Below are 19,639 nucleotides of genomic sequence, written 5' to 3'. Positions count from 1 at the left end.
AAAACATCTTCAAGACCTTGTATTAGGAGGCCACTTCCTAGACTTTACACCCAAAGCACAAGCAACAAAAGAGAAAATAGATAAATGGGAACTCCTCAAGCTTAGAAGTTTCTGCACCTCAAAGGAATTTCTCAAAAAGGTAAAGAGGCAGCCAACTCAATGGGAAAAAATTTTTGGAAACCATGTATCTGACAAAAGACTGATATCTTGCATATACAAAGAAATCCTACAACTCAATGACAATAGTACAGACAGCCCAATTATAAAATGGGCAAAAGATATGAAAAGACAGTTCTCTGAAGAGGAAATACAAATGGCCAAGAAACACATGAAAAAATGTTCAGCTTCACTAGCTATTAGAGAGATGCAAATTAAGACCACAATGAGATACCATCTAACACCGGTTAGAATGGCTGCCATTAAACAAACAGGAAACTACAAATGCTGGAGGGGATGTGGAGAAATTGGAACTCTTATTCATTGTTGGTGGGACTGTATAATGGTTCAGCCACTCTGGAAATCAGTCTGGCAGTTCCTTAGAAAACTAGATATAGAGCTACCATTCGATCCAGCGATTGCACTTCTCGGTATATACCCGGAAGATCGGAAAGCAGTGACACGAACAGATATCTGCACGCCAATGTTCATAGCAGCATTATTCACAATTGCCAAGAGATGGAAACAACCCAAATGTCCTTCAACAGATGAGTGGATAAATAAAATGTGGTATATACACACGATGGAATACTACGCGGCAGTAAGAAGGAACGATCTCGTGAAACATATGACAACATGGATGAACCTTGAAGACATAATGCTGAGCGAAATAAGCCAGGCACAAAAAGAGAAATATTATATGCTACCACTAATGTGAACTTTGAAAAATGTAAAACAAATGGTTTATAATGTAGAATGTAGGGGAACTAGCAGTAGAGAGCAATTAAGGAAGGGGGAACAATAATCCAAGAAGAACAGATAAGCTATTTAACGTTCTGGGGATGCCCAGAAATGACTATGGTCTGTTAATTTCTGATGGATGTAGTAGGAACAAGTTCACTGAAATGTTGCTGTATTATGTAACTTTGTTGGGGTAAAGTAGGAACATGTTGGAAGTTAAGCAGTTATCTTAGGTTAGTTGTCTTTTTCCTACTCCCTTGTTATGGTCTCTTTGAAATGTTCTTTTATTGTATGTTTGTTTTCTTTTTAACTTTTTTTTCATACAGTTGATTTAAAAAAGAAGGGAAAGTTAAAAAAAAAAAAGAAAAAGAAAAAAGACAAACAAGGAAAAAAAAAAAATGATGTAGTGCCCCCTTGAGGAGCCTGTGGAGAATGCAGGGGTATTCGCCTACCCCACCTCCATGGTTGCTAACATGACCACAGACATAGGGGACTGGTGGTTTGATGGGTTGAGCCCTCTACCATAAGTTTTACCCTTGGGAAGACGGTTGCTGCAAAGGAGAGGCTAGGCCTCCCTGTATTTGTGCCTAAGAGTCTCCTCCTGAATGCCTCTTTGTTGCTCAGATGTGGCCCTCTCTCTCTGGCTAAGCCAACTTGAAAGGTGAAATCACTGCCCTCCCCCCTACGTGGGATCAGACACACAGGGAAGTGAATCTCCCTGGCAACGTGGAATATGACTCCCGGGGAGGATTGTAGACCCGGCATCGTGGGACGGAGAACATCTTCTTGACCAGAAGGGGGATGTGAAAGGAAATGAAATAAGCTTCAGTGGCAGAGAGATTCCAAAACGAGCCGAGAGGTCACTCTGGTGGGCACTCTTACGCACACTTTAGACAACCTTTTTTAGGTTCTAAAGAATTGGGGTAGCTGGTGGTGGATACCTGAAACTATCAAACTACAACCCAGAACCCATGAATCTCGAAGACAGTTGTATAAAAATGTAGCTTATGAGGGGTGACAAGGGGATTGGGAAAGCCATAAGGACCACACTCCACTTTGTCTAGTTTATGGATGGATGTGTAGAAAAGTAGGGGAAGGAAACAAACAGACAAAGGTACCCAGTGTTCTTTTTTACTTCAATTGCTCTTTTTCACTCTAATTATTATTCTTGTTCTTTTTGTGTGTGTGCTAATGAAGGTGTCAGGGATTGATTTAGGTGATGAATGTACAACTATGTAATGGTACTGTAAAGAATCGAAAGTACAATTTGTTTTGTATGAAAAAAAAAAAATAAAGGCAAAAGAAAAAGGCAAAAAAAAAAAAATAATGAATACACAGGATGGATAGGCACTACTTAACAGTGACATTATTGATTTGTATACAATGATATTTGAAACTGATGTGCCTCTTCCCAAAATATATGATTTTTAAAAAACTTGTTTCAGGTCATCTGTCCTAATACTCCCACTTCTGGAAATTTTAAGGTAGTTTTAAAAAAGACTTATCATATGTATGCTGATGCGAAATCAATTTAAAAACAGTGAAAAATGGGCAGAAATTACATAAGGACAGCAGAACACAAAATTAGATATATAATTGATTAAAATTATTTAACTACATTCACGGGACAAAACTAAAAGCAGCGTGCAGGAAAATCAAATGTTAAAGCTAATGGTAGTTTCTTTTATTTTTTGAAACTTTTCCTTTGTAATTGTATAACAGCCTTTTGATACAGATGATTGTAAATTAAATAATACCAGTACCATCACTTTCTTCACTTGGCTTCTAAGATACCACACCCTCCTGTTGTTCCTGTTAACTCACTAGTGTCTCTGTCTCTCTTTGTCTCTCTCAAACCCCTAACTCCTTTCCCAAACCTGTTCATGCCACAGTTGTCCCTTTCAGTTTTGGCAATTCCAGTCTTCCAGGTGCTCAGGTCAAAACCCCAGCAATCCTTGGTTCCTCCTTCTCTCGCATAGCACATTCTGTCAGCAAATTTTATCTACTCTACTTTGGGAGGCCCTACGTAATACAGCCCTTGGTTACCTATATGACTTGGTCTTCTACAGTTGTCCCCTGGCTTATTCACTTCAGCCACAATGACTTTGCTATTCCTCAAGCCACCAGGCACATTCACAAGCTTTGCACTTGCTATTTCATCTGCCCAGAACACCTGTCTCCCTGATTCTTACACGGCTGACTCCATCATCTCCAACATTGTATTTCAAATTGCAACCAATCTCATCCTCATCCCTACCATAGACCTCATCCCTTTATTTTTCTCCATAGTACTCATTGTATTTGACATGCTACATATTTTATTTATCTTTATTTTACTGTCCCTCCCTGACCCCCACAACATTTCACTATAAGCTTTATGTAGCTTAAAACTTAAAAAATTTTTTTTCATCTGTTTCATTTACTACTGTTTTCTCTAATAGCAGAAGCAACGTCTAACACACAGTAAGTATGCAATAAATATTCAGCTGAATGAATTCAATAAACAACTACTTTGGGCATGTTCATAGATGTGCTAGATAAGTAGGAAAAGTACAAAAAGTTTTTAAGAATTTAAGAAAGGAAGATGTAAAATAAGTTTCATCTTTAATGTTATGTGCCAGCTGATGCTTGGTTTCCTCTTAGCAGCTTTTCTTCTCAGAACAAAGTGAACTATTCCATATTACTACACGAATCTCAAGGTACAGAAAGCAGAAATATGGAGTGAAGGAACTGAAGAATGATCATACTAACGTACAAAATACCTAGTTCTTATTAAATGAAAAGGTAAATTGGCCTTATGGCAACAGAGCTTAGGATTTCCTTAAATACTCCACCAGAGGAGAACTCAAGATGGCGGCTAGGTAAGACACGGCAAAAAAACACCTCCATGAAAAAAACTAGATAAAAGCCAAAAAGTGACCCAGAACACCAGTTCCAGCGATCCACCAACCGGACAGGGTCAGCTAAATCCACAGGGACTGTGCATTTGGTGAAACCAGGAGTCTGCATTCTGAAATGAGTGAGTGAGCCGGCTGAAAGTCCGGCGGCAGCACTGTGGTGTGGGGAAACCGAGGGTTGGCGTTTGGAGACGGAAAAAAAACAAAACAAAATACAAACCTGGGACCAACTGTGGATACAGGATACAATGGTGAGAATCGCACAGTGAAGCATGGCAGGAGTGGGCTCTCCAAACACCTCAGTGTCTGGCATGGAGGATAGCTCTTCCCACACCCGCTGCTGATTGTCTTGGGGCCAGGGGGGCAGAAGGGAGCCAAAAGAAGAAAGAAACCACGCCTCTTGCAACCATCTCCCCTGCGGGCTGGGGACGCTCCGGCCTGGGGCCGGACCCACAGCCCAGAGCCGTGCCAAGAAACCCAGTGTGACAGGGAGTGTTTCCCGCAGCACCGCGCACATGCCACAATATTGGCCGTGGACAGTGGCCTTTACGGCACCCACAGCTAATTGTCTCTGAGTTGGGAAGGCAAAGCTGTGCAAAGTGGGGGAAATTAACATGCCCCATTCAACCATCTTTACAGTAGGCTGGGAACGCCCCTGCACAGCCCGGCAGCCCAGGGCTTCTGTGGAGGGCTGGTGCGCACTTGTGACGTGGTGCAGCCTTCCCTCGGCCAGGGCCCTGGAAGAGCACAGCTGAGAAAGCGGGCCCGCTCGGAAATCCCAGGGACCCTATGCCAGTGCCAGGGACTTGTGAGTTAGCGGCAGAGATGATCTGTGGCGGGACTGAGGTGAAGGCTTGGACTTTTGCAACAGCCTTAAATCTCCAGAAACACTTAGGAGGTTTGATTATTAAAGCTGCCCTGCCTCCCTAACCGCTCAGACACACACCCCACATTCAGGGCAGACAGCACCAACAACACACCCAAACTTGGTGCAACAACTGAACCCCACAAGAATCAGACCCCCACACACCACAAAGACAAAGCTGGGGAGAACTAACTTGAGGGGAATAGGTGACTCACAGACGCCATCTGCTGATTAGTTAGAGAGAGTGTATGCCACCAAGCTGTAGATCTGACAAATTAGAGATTGGTATTTTATAGACCCTGAAAGAACCCTATCAAGTAAAGAAAATGCCAAGAGGCCAAAAACAACAGAAAATCTTAAAGCATATGATAAAACCAGACGAGATGGAGAACCCAAACCCGAACACCCAAATCAAAAGATCAGAAGAGACACAGTACTTGGAGCAATTAATCAAAGAACTAAAGTCAAACAACGAGAGCATGGCACAGGATATAAAGGACATGAAGAAGAGCATGGCACAGGATATAAAAGACATAAAGAAGACCCCAGAAGAGCATAAAGAAGAAATTGCAAGAGTAAATAAAAAAATAGAAGATCTTATGGAAATAAAAGAAACTGTTGGCCAAATTAAAAAGACTCTGGATGCTCATAATACAAGATTAGAGGAAGTTGAACGACTTAGTGTCCTTGAGGACCACGGAATGGAAAATGAAGGAACAAAAGAAAGAATGGAGGAAAAAATCGAAAAACTCGAAACAGATCTCAGGGATACGATAGATAAAATAAAAAGTCCAAATTTAAGACTCATTGGTGTCCCAGAAGGGACAGAGAAGGGTAAAGATCTAGAAAGAGTATTCAAAGAAATTGTTGGGGAAAACTTCCCAAACCTTCTACACAATATAAATACACAAAGCATAAATGCCCAGCGAACTCCAAATAGAATAAATCCAAATAAACCCACTCCAAGACACATTCTGATCAGACTGTCAAATACTGAAGAGAAGGAGCAAGTTCTGAAAGCAGCAAGAGAAAAGCAATTCACCACATACAAAGGAAACAACATAAGACTAAGTAGTGACTACTCAGCGGCCACCATGGAGGCGAGAAGGCAGTCGCATGACATATTTAAAATTCTGAGAGAGTAAAATTTTCAACCAAGAATACTTTATCCAGCAAAACTCTCCTTCAAATTTGAGAGAGAGCTTAAATTTTTCACAGACAAACAAATGCAGAGAGATTTTGCTAACAAGAGACCTGCCCTACTTCAGATACTAAAGTGAGCCCTACCGACAGAGAAACAAAGAAAGGAGAGAGAGATAGAGAGAAATTTAACAGACATATATAGAACATTAGATCCCAAATCACCAGGATACACATTCTTCTCTAGTGATTATGGAACTTGACCTAGAATAGACCACAGCCTGGGACATACAACAAGCCTTGATAAACTAAAAAAAAAAAAAAATTATTCAAAGCACATTTTCTGACCACAATGGAATACTAATAGAAGTCAATAACCATCAGAGTCTTAGAAAATTCACAAATACCTGGAGGGTAAAAATGAGGGGGAGATGAAAACATTCTCAGATAATCAAAAGCTGAGGGACTTCACCAGTAGATCAGTACTATAAGAAATGTTAAAGGGAATCGAGCAGGCTGAAAGGAAGGGACACTAAACAACTGACTGAAACCACATAAAGAAATAAAGATTTCCAGTAAAGATCACATGGTAAATGTAAATACCAATACTACTGTATTTTTGACTTGTAACTCTACTATTTACTTCCTACAGGATCTAAAATACATAAACTGTAATGATAAATCAGTGGCTTTGGACTCAATGTAAAATCTGTAATTTTTGACAAGAACTACATAAAGGTGGGGGAATGGAGGAGTAAAGGAACATAGTTTATATGTCTTATTGAAGTTAAGTTGGTATCAAAGAAAAAACAATATTGTTGTAGACATAAGAGGTTAAATTTAAGCCCCACGGTAAACACAAAGAAAGTATCAGAGAATATGACCATAGAGATGAAGAGTGGAGTATGGGTTACGAGAAGTGGGGGAAGGTGCAATGGGGAGTTAAGAAATGAGTGTAGGGCTTCTGTTTGGGGTGAAGGGGAATTTCTAGTAATGGATGGTGGGAAGGTGATAGCATTGCAACATTCTAAATGTGATTAATCCCACTAATGGAATGCTAGGGAGGGGTTGGAATGGGAAGATTTAGGCTGTATATATGTTTCCACAAGTGAAAAAAAAAAAAAAAAAAAAAGACAGTCTAAATAGACAATGACCATTAAATGCCAAGGATGATCCTGGATGGGATCTGAGGATGGAAGAGAGGAGGCTCAAAGGGACACAGTTGGGACATAAGAAAAAAAAAATGAAATAGAGAATGTAAGCTTTGTATCAGTGTTGAATTTCTTGAACTTCTTAGCTGCGCTTAATGGGAATGCATAAAAGAATGTTCTTGTTCATGGGAAATGTATATGTGAATTATATTGTTTGTTTAAGGATGTGTGCAGTCTGCTCTCATATGTTCAGAAGACAGAGCAATAGATGACGGATGATAGGGAGGGAGGGGGGGAGGGAAAGAAAGAAATAGTGGTGTGACAGGATGTTAAAGTTGGTGGATCGGGGTATCAGGGGAGGGGGTCAGGGTATCCTGGAGTTCTGTGTATGGGGTTTGTATTGTTTTTGCAACTGTTCCTGTAAGTTTGAATTTATTTCAAAATAAAATAAAAAACTAACTAAATAAACAAATACTCCACTAACCCTATGACACAGTAAAGTAAGTTTTCACACACACATACATAACTTTACATACAACTTGAAATACTCCAAAATTATTTTAAGATGCAGCTTTCTCCAATACCTTGTAATTAATAAAGTTTCTTTTAGATCGTAACATAAAGACATTTCTCAAATGGAAAAAAAGCTAGAATAATGGATCTATCCATTAAATCAAAATACCAATTAAAATAACATTTAATTGTTAATGAGCAAAAATAACAGACCAAAATGTGAATACCTTCAAAAATTCCGAGATACAATCCGTTAACTGTTTGTGGCCTTGAATATTTAACTCCAATTCATAAAACTTTGATAAAAGCTTAGACTCTCTGCCACACTGATTGCAACTATAATCAAATAAAGTGATAAAATTAAGATCACAGAGGGAAAAGCAATAAAGTGCTATCATATTACATCTCAGAAACATGGAAGGAAGCTTTTATGACCTTAATTAGTTCTATTTCACAGAAATTATTTTTACTATATATATTTTTAAATAAACAAAAATACAGTGATGGGTGAGGCAATGTAGTTTCTGATTAGGAAATAACATTCCCCATTTTTAAAAGGTATTTTACATTTATTCTTAGTATTCTTAGTATTCTATAAAGATCCTAGCTGGCTCCAATTTTACTCTTTCAGCTCACATCACACAGCCACAAAGTAAATGGCAAGAGTTCAACCAGGCACAGTTCCCAACACCTACAAGAGTTCAACAACAATTATCAACTCAGTTGTTTACATGTTCCCTTGGAAACTTATTACTATAAATACTTCAGGTCCCATGATAACTCACTAAAACTCTAACTAAATTAAAAATTAGATGACATATGAGCAATTGTCTTGGAATAAAATGTACCATGGAAAAGTTGAAATACACTTACACTGTTACATAAGCATATTCCCCACAGAACTGTTGTTGGACAATGTTCCGCACATCTGGGTTCTTTTGTTTAGACAAAGTATCTTCCAATAGAGACATAAAGAGCTTTGAAAATTCTTGGGCATCCTACAAAACAAGTATGGATTAATAAAAAGAAAAATCATATCTTGCTTTTCAACTTCTAATACAAATAGTAATAAATTAATTATATATTCCAGAAACTACTTGTACTTTAATCTTACCATTTTAGGACAAGGGCAACAACTATGTTGAACCAGTTTGTGCCTCTACATAAATTTTCAGGAATGGGACCAAGCACAACAGTCAAAACTCAAAATAGGAAAAAATAATTAATTTTTCAAAAGCATTTAATTTCATTTCCCTTTATAAAGATTATAAAGAATTCTTGGGTATGTTTAAATATTTAAATATTTTTAAAAAGTAGCCTCTTCGGTTTGATGTGCTGAGCCCTCGAGCATGGGACTTGCCCTTATGAAGCTCATTACCACAAAGGAGAGCCTAAACTTGCATGTAATGGTGCCTAAGAGTCTCCCCCTGAGTACCTCTTTGTTGCTCAGATGTGGCCCTCTCTCTCTCTAACTGAGCCATCTCGACAGGTGAACTCGCTGCCCTCCTCCCTACGTGGGACCCGACTCCCAGGGGTGTAAATCTCCCTGGCAATGCAGAATATGACTCCCGGGGAGGAATGTGGACCCGGCATCGTGGGACTGAGAGTATCTTCTTGACCAAAAGGGGGATGCAAAATGAGACAAAATAGTTTCAGTGGCTGAGAGATTCCAAATGGAGTCGAGAGGTCACTCTGGTGGACATTCTTATGCACTATATAGATAACACCTCTTAGGCTTTAATGTATTGGAATAGCTAGAAGTAAATACCTGAAACTACCAAACTCCAACCCAGCAGTCTGGACTCCTGAAGACAATTATATAATAATGTAGATTACAAGGGGTGACAGTGTGATTGTGAAGACCTTGTGGATCACACCCCCTTTATCGAGTGTATGGATGAGTAGAAAAATGGGGATAAAAACTAAAGGACAAATGGGGTGGGATGGGGGGATGATTTGGGTGTTCTTTATTCACTTTTACTTTTTATTCTTGTTCTGGTTCTTTCTGATGTAAGGAAAATGTTCAGAGATAGACTGTGGTGATGAACACAACTATGTTATCATACTGTGGACAGTGGATTGTATACCATGGATGATTGTATGGTATGTGAATGTATTTCAATAAAACTGAATTTAATTTAAAAAAAAAAAAAGTAGCCTCTTACCTGCTGTTGCCCAGTGTCCAAGCCCAAGGCTTTGACAAATCCCGATGGGTCAATATATCGCCTGTTACTGTTTTGCAACAAGGCAAACAAATACTGGAGATGCTCACAAATTGTCTGAGGCTCATAATCTATTAAAAGAAGAAAACATGTCTGTTTTTAAAAAGGTACGATATGCCACTTCCTCTTCACATGGGAACATAATTAAACACCTTTACATCCAAAACTATATAGTATTTTATTACAGTTTTAGAATTTTGAAAGGAAAAAATTAGCAATCACATGTCTTTTGGAAGTAATGAGGCAGTTGTGGCTGTCTATAGACATTCCTTAAAGGCAAGAGGATATACATTCCTCACAGAAACAATGGCAATCATGAGAGTAGTTTCTAAAAGGTCATATCACACTGAAACATCCATCCCAGTAATAAAAACCATATCATGTTCTATTTACCATTAGCATAAGATTATCAAATACTTCAATATAATCTCTTTAATGAATATACCCCATAAATAGAGCAATTAAGAGGAATCTAAGCACAGCAATTCATATTTAAGAATATAATGATGAACAATTAAAAATTCTAGAATTTTACAGCTACAAGTTTTAATGAACTGGGGAAGGTATGATCTTGAGAACTTTAAAAGTCCTGAGTCTATGCCAGTTATCACCTCGCAGCTCCAAATCCACCCTTCTTTGCCTGCGCTGTGATAATGGAGATGAGCTCTGTAAATATTTCTTTGTCAGTTTGCATGAGGTTCAGTCTCATCAGTAGTAGGCACTGGGGAAACACTGGAAGGAGGGGTTTACCCTTGCAGGTTCAGTTCTGCCTCTCTCGCCATCCTTCAGGGTACAGTGCTCCAGGCTTCTGCAGCAAACAGGAGGCTGGAGCTACTCCCAGGCCTTTCCTCTGGCAGCTTTACAGTAGAGGCTCCAGGGAGGCACACCCCCAACACCATCCCCCTGTGGACAGTTTCCAGCAAGTCCCACCAGTGAGGCACCTCAGTGCCTTCTCAACCATCCAGAGAGCCAAGGCAGTGTTCTGAGAGAACACACAGGCCTGGGGAGTGAGGGTAAGAGGCCCTTCCTTGGGTGCTCTTTCTCAGCCCTGAGGGTAGTGGCTGCTCCATGTATTTGCTATTCTTGATTCTTTACAGTCCTTTTTAACTCTTACTAACCAATTTCCTATCACTCTAATTCCCTGTTAATAATTCTCTTTATTAAATTATCCCTGTTCAAATTACTGTGTCGTTTCTGTCTCCTGACTGGCCTGTGAATGGTTCAGCTCCTTACCACCAATTGTGACTTTAAAATAAAAATTTAAAATTAAATCTTACTTCCTGGGGTACAAGGGCTTTGCAGGGTGTTTAAAGCTACTGGAGTGAGAGGCAGGGCAAGATGGTGGCACAGGGAGGTGTGGGATTTAGTTTGCACTCTAGGACAGTTAGTAAAAAGCAAGGAACTGTCTGGAAAAACTGTTTGGGGGATTTCTGTGGCCAGACACACATCATACACCAGCCTGGAAGGAGTGGAAGGGCCAAGATCACAACACAGAACTGTAAATAAATTCTTCTAGGCTATGGAGGCTTGTTCCCCGACTCTACCCCAACGACAAAGGAGGCTGACTCAGGAGTCTCTCCCTGGTGGAAAACAGAAGCCCTTGCTACTACAAGCAAGGGAAAGAGAGCTCACTCAAGCTCCAACTGTGGATTTGATTAACAAATTCAGACTGCTGAATACCAGCTCCTAGCCAGAATAAATTTACAATGCAAACAAGGAAGAAACCAGGAGAGCTACAGCAGCCCAACCCCCAGTAGGGCTGACCAAAAAAATAAAAATTCTAACCAAGGTTTCCGGAGTTGGCTGAGCTCAGAATACTGGAAAAGGGCTGTGCCCCAAGAAAAGGGGCACACAGAGCAAGGTACCAACTCCAGCTCTTGATTGGCGAATCCAGGGGGATGGGGATTGGTTCTGAGGATTTCTTTTTTCTTTTCATTTTTTTTTTAGCAGCCCATTAAAGAAAGCAGCAGGCATTCTCAGTTTTCAGCCCTGCCCCAGGCAAGGCTGGAATTAAAGAATGACTGACAGACAAAGTAACTAATCAGGTGGAGGACATGGTACCCAAAAAGGGCATATTTTCCCAAAGAAAGGCGGGGGCAGGCCCCAGTGCAATGGCAGCTCTCACCTACAAAAAATGGAGGGAAGCCTGACTCATGCTCCGGGCAGAGGGGAAAGAGGGTTGCTTGAGAGATCTATAGAGTTTCCAGTCTGCAGGGAAAAGAGTGCTGAAGAAGGGTCCCTTCCCCAACCAAAAAAAAAAAAAGTAAAGAAAAGTAGAGGGGAAAAGCCCAGCACAGGCAACAACCGTTAATTTAAAGAATTCAGACCCCAGGAGCTGGGAAACAGAAGAAGTTTAAGCCTGCCTTCCCTTCAGCCTCTGTCTCAACAAAGCCCCTGGCAGGGACAGGGTTTGCTGAGAATTAAAGGCACAGTACCACTTTACGACTGTGGGAAGCAGAGGGCTGACAACCACCAGCTGCTGGGCAGGACACGAAAGTACAGAATTAAGAGGCTTCACAGGAAAGACTGGTACCCTGTGGGTCTCATCCCCAGGGAACCCTGATACTACGTCCTGGGTCTGTCTTATCTATGAAATCTAACCGGGGTTGATCCCATGTGGGGAGATAATCTTCCCAGAGTCAGAGCTCCAGGTAAAAGTTGCTAGAGGTAACAAAAGGAGTGTTAAAACATATAGACACACAAAAAAACAAACAAACAAACAAACAGCAGATCAACATTATTTGAGGAAGAAGAGGGAAGAGAGAGCTTTTCCCTGGGGTGAAACAACTGCACACACACAAAAAAAGGCAATCTCAAAAAACTTCAATATAGGCAGGGCAAGAATTAGAAAAGTAAGAGCTGAAAAATTCTGATTAAACAGAGGCTATGCTGGATGTCTAGAATAAGTTAAACTGAATGTCGAAGAACAGTTAGAGAACAAAGCCAACCAACAAGAAAACCCTATAACATCTAGACAGAGGATCAATAAGGAAACAGAGATCTTGAATAGTAGGATAAATGAACTAGAATTAACATTTACAGAACATTGCACCCCATAATACCAGGATATACATTTTTCTCAAGTCTTCATGGATCATTCTCTGGGATAGACCACATGTTGGGTCACAGAGCAAGTATCAATAAATTTTAAAAGATCAAAATTATACAAAACTCTTTATTGGATCATAATGGAATGAAACTAGAAATCAATAGCAGGCAGAAAGTTGGAAAATTCACAAATACATGGAGGCTAAACAACACACTCTTAGACAACCAGTGAGTCAATGAAGAAATTACAAGAGAAGTCAATATCCCGAGGCAAATGAAAATGAGAACACAACTTATCAAAAGCTATGGGATGAAAAAAGGCAGTGCTGAGAGGGAAATTTATGCCTTAAATGCCTATATTAAAAAAGAAGAAAGGGCAAAACTTGAGGACTTAACTGATCACCTAGAGGAACTAGAGAAAGAACAGCAAACTAGCCCCAAAGCAAACAGAAGGAAAGAAATAACAAAGATTAGAACAGAAATGAAGGAAACTGAGAACAGGAAAATGAATAGAGAGAATCAACAAAACCAGAAGTTGGTTCTGGACACAGCATCATGGGATTGAGAAAGCCTTCTTGACCAAAAGGGGAAAAGAAATGAAACAAAATAATTCAATGGCTAAAAGATTTCAAATAGAATTGAGAGGTCATTCTGGAGGTTACTGTTACACAAGCTTCAGCCAGATAATGTAAATTGCCACAGTATGCTAAGCCTCAAACAACAGTATTCCTGAAAACCCTAAAAAATACCCTGGGCTCTATCTAAAACTCTATAAAAGTTTTACTAAGTTTATTTTTTCAGAAACTTAAGGCCTCCAAATTGTTCCTATGCCAGATATGCCCTGAAACCCAGAAGTACCAGTCTCTCCAAAAACACAAACCAGTTTCATTCCTCTATCCAAAAAGGCCGACACCCTTTCCAGCATAAAGAAGTTAAAATAGACGTTGCCCATATATCCCTGAAGATTAAATGAGAGGGAGGAGGTGTAACCGAAAAAATCGAGTAGGCTTGATCTTTGATAATGACTGTATAACTATATAGCTTTTATTGTGTGATCATGTGATTGTAAAAACCTTATGACTAACACTCCCTTTATCCAGTGTATGGGTAGATGAGTAATAAAATAAAGACATGAGGCCCGAGTAGTATCAAGAGGAAAGAATGTCCCCTGAACCGTCCTAAGCCCATGCACTGGTGCATCCCCACATCCAGCGCCTATGTCCCACCACCGTCGCCACCATCTTCAAGAGAAAGGCTGAATGAGATGCTAAAGGAGATAAAGCCAAGGTAAAAGAAGAACCACAGTAAAGATCTTCAAGGTTATCTGCTAAACCTGCTCCTCCAGAGCCAGAGACCAAGCCTAAAAAGGCCCCTGCAAATAGAGGAGAGAAGGTACCCAAAGGGAAAAAGAGGAAAGCGGATATCAGCAAGGATGGGAGTAACCCTGCAGAAAACTGAGATGCCAAAACTGACCAGGCACAGCAACTTCAGTTACTGGGAGATGCCAAGTGAAGTGTGTGCATTTTTGATAACTGTGTACTTCTGGTGACTGTGCAGTTTGAAATATTATTTTCTATCAAGTTTTATAAAAATGCAGAATTTTGTTTTACTTTTTTTTTTAAAGCTACATTGTTAGTACACAGAACACCTCATAGTTGTTTTTTGGGGAAGGAGCAAATGTCTCTGAAGCTGGACTGATATGGGAGAAAATACCTTTCCCCTCTAATTTTGAAAGACTTCCTCTTTACTCCCAGGAGATGGGATTCCCTGATGTTGATACACATTAGCCACCTTGGCACAAATGCCTTGTGGTACGGAACTAAAATTGGTTTTTATGTCCTCATGACTTCTTCTCCCTATTAGCCTTCGGCATTGACTTGACTCACTTAAACCTGTTGGGGCCTAAATCAAAAGAATTGGTTACCAGAACATCAGGCAATCTGGACCTTCCAGTGATGCCCCTGAGATGGCATCTTGTGAAACAGTAGCGAGTCTTTGTTTAGGTTGTGGATCTTCAAACGGATAATTCTGCCAATTTCATTTCATTTCCTGAAAGTCAGGGTTGGCTCATGAAAAGTTGTTAAACAACATGCTAAATGTGAAATGTCAACCCTCACTCTAAACTTTTCCCTGTTCAGAGCATCAAATGAAGACTTCATTGGGTTTTACAGCGGCTTTCTGATTTTGGTAGTCCATTAAAGAAGGGAATTTGAAAGTTATTATATACTGTTACTGATTGTCTGCCCACGTCCTGCCTAAAATACCATGATTGTTTATGAAAAGTATCTTTAATAAAGCTGGATACAGTCTGACTTGAAAAAATTAAAATAATAATAATAATAAATAAAGACATGAATGAAAAAAACAATAATAGTTGGGAATAAGTGGAAGAAATACCCTTACATAAACTATGGACAATAGCTATAGTACCAACTTTAATAATCTTGCATCAATTGTAACAAATGTAACAACGTTAAAAAATAGATTTACAAAAAAAGTATCATCAATTGTAACAAATTTTCCACACTAATGCAAGTACTGGTGGTGGGGATCCTGTATTTTATGCATGATTGTTCTGTAAACCCACAAATTCTCCAATAAAAAATTTTTAATTAAAAACAATATGGAAATGTAAAAAAAAAAAAAAAAAAGCTGTTGGAGTAGTGTTACAGCTCTTTCAGAATTTGTCTAGCAGGTTTTCTGGCTTTAGCTGGAAAACCTTTAAAAAAAAAAAAAGAAAGAAAGCTATTGGAGTAAGTTTTTATCTACTCCAACATTCTCAGTTTACAGTTTGGAATACTCTATAATAAGATCTTAAGTAACTTATACTCCACTGTTTTTCCTATCTGTAAAATAAGGGAGTAGTTAAGCTATTAAATTAGGACTCAGAGTTTCTAACATAAATTCTTTCTACTACACCACACCAAGCCTATTAAGATTAACATCAGAAGCATACACCCTGGTCAGAGAATAATGGTGAAAGACTTTGGTGAAATATAAAAAATTACCTGCTTAGAAACTTAAAAAAAATATTGCTTGGATACATACTAAACCTACAGTATCCAAAGAAGGCTATGGTACATAATTTTATAAAATAGGAATTTAGATCAAAAACCAATTCTGGTGATGAATGCACAACCAGATGATGGTACTGTGAATAACTGATATACACTGTGAATGTGTGCAGGGTATGTGAATATATCTCAATAAAACTACATAAAAAAAAAAAAAAAATATATATATATATATATATAGCACAAGTTTACAGATGGGAGCAGCAGTCAAAAGTTCCCAACTTAGAGCTCCCAGACTTAAGTACTCTTAGATATTCACTCCCATCTGCCCCTGACCTGAGCTTTGAGAAGAAAGAAGAAAATTTTGGTTCACTCTAGGAAAGGTCCATCTCAAAGAGGAAATCTCTAAACATAAGGTAATATAAATCCAAAACCTATGTAATTCCATTAGGAACAGTCTGAAATTGAGTCTATCTATATTCTCAGTGAGTATAGTAGCACACAACAGATACAGTCAAAGTTAGTGAATTTAGCCTTAATTTTAGAGAGTATAATCTAAAGTAAGCCTAGCTGGGAATCAGGCCAAAAAATTGTTTGTTGTTACATTCAAGTATTTAAGTCTCTAAACCTAGGCAAAAGAGTAACCTTTTCTGTCTTATTGATTGATTTTTAAGCAATCGCTAGAAACCAATGGACTATAATTATAATCACAGATAACTGCCTAAGGAATTGTGGCTGCAAACTATTAATGAAATATGCTTCCCTCATTTGAATATTAGCTATTTGGGTGCCTAAATAATAAATATACTTGAATTAAGACAACACTTACAAAGGACCTAGCACCATGCTTAGCATAAGGTGAACACTCAGTTAGTTGCCTCCTATTTGGTTGGCTCTGAAGTGATCTAGTTGGCAATATATGCAGAAAGCTCTCACCCCACCCATCCCCACTAACCTTTCTCTTCTTGGATATCACCTCCCATCACATGGTCGCCACAGGTACTTGGACATAAGTACAGGGCCTGCCGAAGCTCCAAGTTGAGAAACCATACTTGAAGAAAAGTGTTGACATAACAAGTGGCTCCAAGGTTAGTCAGGCCCACAAACGAGTTCTACAAAATTACAAAGTTTACACTAAAATCAATTTCCCTTTAAACCAAAAAGTTCTTTAAGAACCATCATTTTTAAATTTTCAAATTAAAAATTTGTAAAACTGTCCCAACCAACATGGTATAAACACCTTGGCCTCTCTTGGCCAGGAGTGGGGTATAATTTTCGTAACAGTCCCACTCTGGATTCACTGTAGGAGCAGGAAAGACTTAGGATGGCACTACTGCTCATCTCTCCTATGTCTTCTCCAACAGTAAATCTAAAATTAGAGCAGTGAATGATAAAGGTTAGTTTTGAGCATGTATATATAGATTTTTCATTTGCTATATTCCTAAACTGCCAGAATTCAGCAGAATGATGGAAGTAAAACTTCAGAAAAGTTTCTCTTTATCCTATAGATTTGGGAGACCTGGGGGAGAGTTTGCAATTCTTCCAAAGACAAGACTGAGAATTCCTGAAGTTACAAAAAGAATTATTCCTTTTAAGAGACAACATATCTATACAGCAACAAAGCTGGCTATTTTGTGAATGCCAGTCTTCATGATGAGAAATATTAATGAGAGCTTTTCAAAAAAAGTAAAACTATCTGTTGTACAATAACACATAAAATACTAGACTTAGAAAGCAAAGTAATATATCATTATGGGAGCTTGTTTCCCAGAATTAACATCTCCTTTTAAGAGACTCTAATTAAAAGAGCTTGAAGTAAAACATGCAATGTTAGAGCAAACACAGAATCCACATTTAAACCAAAACGATCACTTAAAGGCTTATCGAATTACATGGCTACCTGTTTTAAACATACCATTAAGGACGGTTCAATTCAAGTGGTTTAGAGTCTTAAGTTACACTGCTTATCTCAAACCTGGGTACCTGAAACCAGTGATGGTTTCTGATCATAGGAAAAAAAAATATCAAGGAATACCATTTGGCAATCATTTAGAAAAGTAGGACTTACCTTTTTTCTCCTCTCACAGTTGGGATCATCGATGTTATGAAAACTATTTTCATCTATTTCACCTAACCAAATATGCTCACCGATTCCAACCAAGCAATTTGGATTTCCTTTGCAGTTTCGTCTATGGAAAAAAAAAAGGTTATTATTAAGTTTTAAAATACTGTAGTTCCATAAGAGACATGCAAACTAAAACTAAACTTAGCACTTCTCATCTATAACATTAGCAAAATTGAGAAAGTATAATAATACACTCAGTCTGTAACTTTGGGGAAACAGGCAGTCTTATAAGCTGCTGATGAAAATGTAAACTGATTGGATTTTTATGGAAGGGAATTTGGCAACATCTTAACAAAACTACATATGTGGTTACTTTTTGACCTAGCAATCTCATTTCTAAGAATTTACTCCAAAGATACACAACCAACAATACAAAATCACACATACACTAGGTTATTCATTGCAGCATTGTTTGTAATTGCAAAATGTTGGAAACAAATCTAATACCCAAACACAGGGGATATGGCACATCCACATAATAAGAGCACTACGCAACTGTAAAACAAAACACAAAAATAATGGTGGTGATGACAAACACTGTGAATATAATTAATATCATTGAATTATATATTTGAATGTGACTAAAAGGGGAAATTTTAGTTGGTATATATGTTACTAGAATAAAAAATTTAAAAAAACCAACATAGGACTGTACAACACAGCGAATCCTAATGTAAACAATGGACTATAGTTAATAGTATAATTACAATATAGTTTCATTAATTGCAGTACACCACACTAATGCAAAGTGTTAACAGGGAAAACTATGGAGGGTAGTGATGATTAGAAGAGTATATGGGAACTATTTCTGCATTTGGGGGGGGGTAAACCTATAACTTCTCTAATTAAAAAAAAAATAAAAAACAAAAATGAAACACATAAAGAAGATCTCTAGGAACTGACAATGTAAATTATAGGTTATATTACTAAGTAAAAAAAACATGCTATTTTTTGTGTAAGGATAAGGAAATATACACATACATGCTCATTTGAGCAAAAATTAATACATAAAGGATAAACCAGAGATTAATGAAATTAGTTACCCACAGTGCATGAGTGGGACTAGGGGATAAGGGGGGCAGTGACACTTTTCCGAAAATATCTTTCTGTTCTGCATATTGCTGACTTTGGGGGCCATGTTAATTTATCTCTCTCCCTCCCTTCCCCCTTTTCTACATACATACACACACCCACATAAATAAATCAACAAGGATGGGGGGACCCTGAAACGCAATACAAACAGAAACAATTAAACCAAACATATTTCAACTGGATAACATATCCAAATAAAGAGTGAAATGGGGAACTAATCCAAGTAACTTCTGAGCAGTTGTTAGCAAGCTCATTTAACAGTGGAACAAATACTGAGCTTTTCACCCAGGAATGGGTTAGCAATTCTGAAACTGCTTTCTCTGTTACATGCTACAACTGAACAAGTAAGTATACTGAGGATAATGAGAACTAGCTTTTGGAAAAGAAAATTACAAATAAGGAAAGGATGAAAAGTAAAATGACAACACTGATTAGGAATTGCAGGTACAAGTCTGCACTTACGGGTTTTAATATATATTGATAGGTAGAGGAGGACTGGCAGATAAAACACAGGAGAGTAGTTACTACAATTTCACATAAAAGACATATTTATGCTAAAAAAAATTTTTTTTAATTTGAAAATCAGGCAACACAAAGCTAGATAACTTTTTGTCTGCTGAGGGACTAAATGCATTCACTGAGCACATCCAGCACCCAGATCTTCATTTCTAAATA

General features: G+C 38.4%; 1 protein-coding gene and 1 non-coding gene across 3 annotated transcripts in view; one reads left to right on the top strand and one right to left on the bottom strand.

Annotated features, from left to right (window-relative positions):
* The window catches only part of USP48 (ubiquitin specific peptidase 48), a 148,223-nt gene that overhangs the window by 87,448 nt on the left and 41,136 nt on the right, over positions 1–19,639 (bottom strand). For both annotated transcript variants that reach the window (XM_037828250.1, XM_037828251.1), the window contains exons 2-6: positions 17,816–17,936; positions 16,703–16,859; positions 9,629–9,756; positions 8,337–8,461; positions 7,691–7,799 (exon numbers count right to left, since the gene is read on the bottom strand). In XM_037828250.1, coding sequence (XP_037684178.1) covers positions 7,691–7,799; positions 8,337–8,461; positions 9,629–9,756; positions 16,703–16,859; positions 17,816–17,936 — 640 coding nt within the window. The remainder of the gene's footprint in view (positions 1–7,690; positions 7,800–8,336; positions 8,462–9,628; positions 9,757–16,702; positions 16,860–17,815; positions 17,937–19,639) is intronic.
* On the top strand, positions 15,395–15,456 carry LOC119528329. The gene has a single exon (XR_005215637.1). It is a non-coding gene; the product is annotated as a U7 small nuclear RNA (small nuclear RNA).

The sequence above is a fragment of the Choloepus didactylus genome, chromosome 2 (genome assembly GCF_015220235.1).
Source record: "Choloepus didactylus isolate mChoDid1 chromosome 2, mChoDid1.pri, whole genome shotgun sequence".
Classification (NCBI taxonomy): Eukaryota; Metazoa; Chordata; class Mammalia; order Pilosa; family Megalonychidae; genus Choloepus; species Choloepus didactylus.
This window is presented reverse-complemented; position numbering and strand designations above follow the sequence as displayed.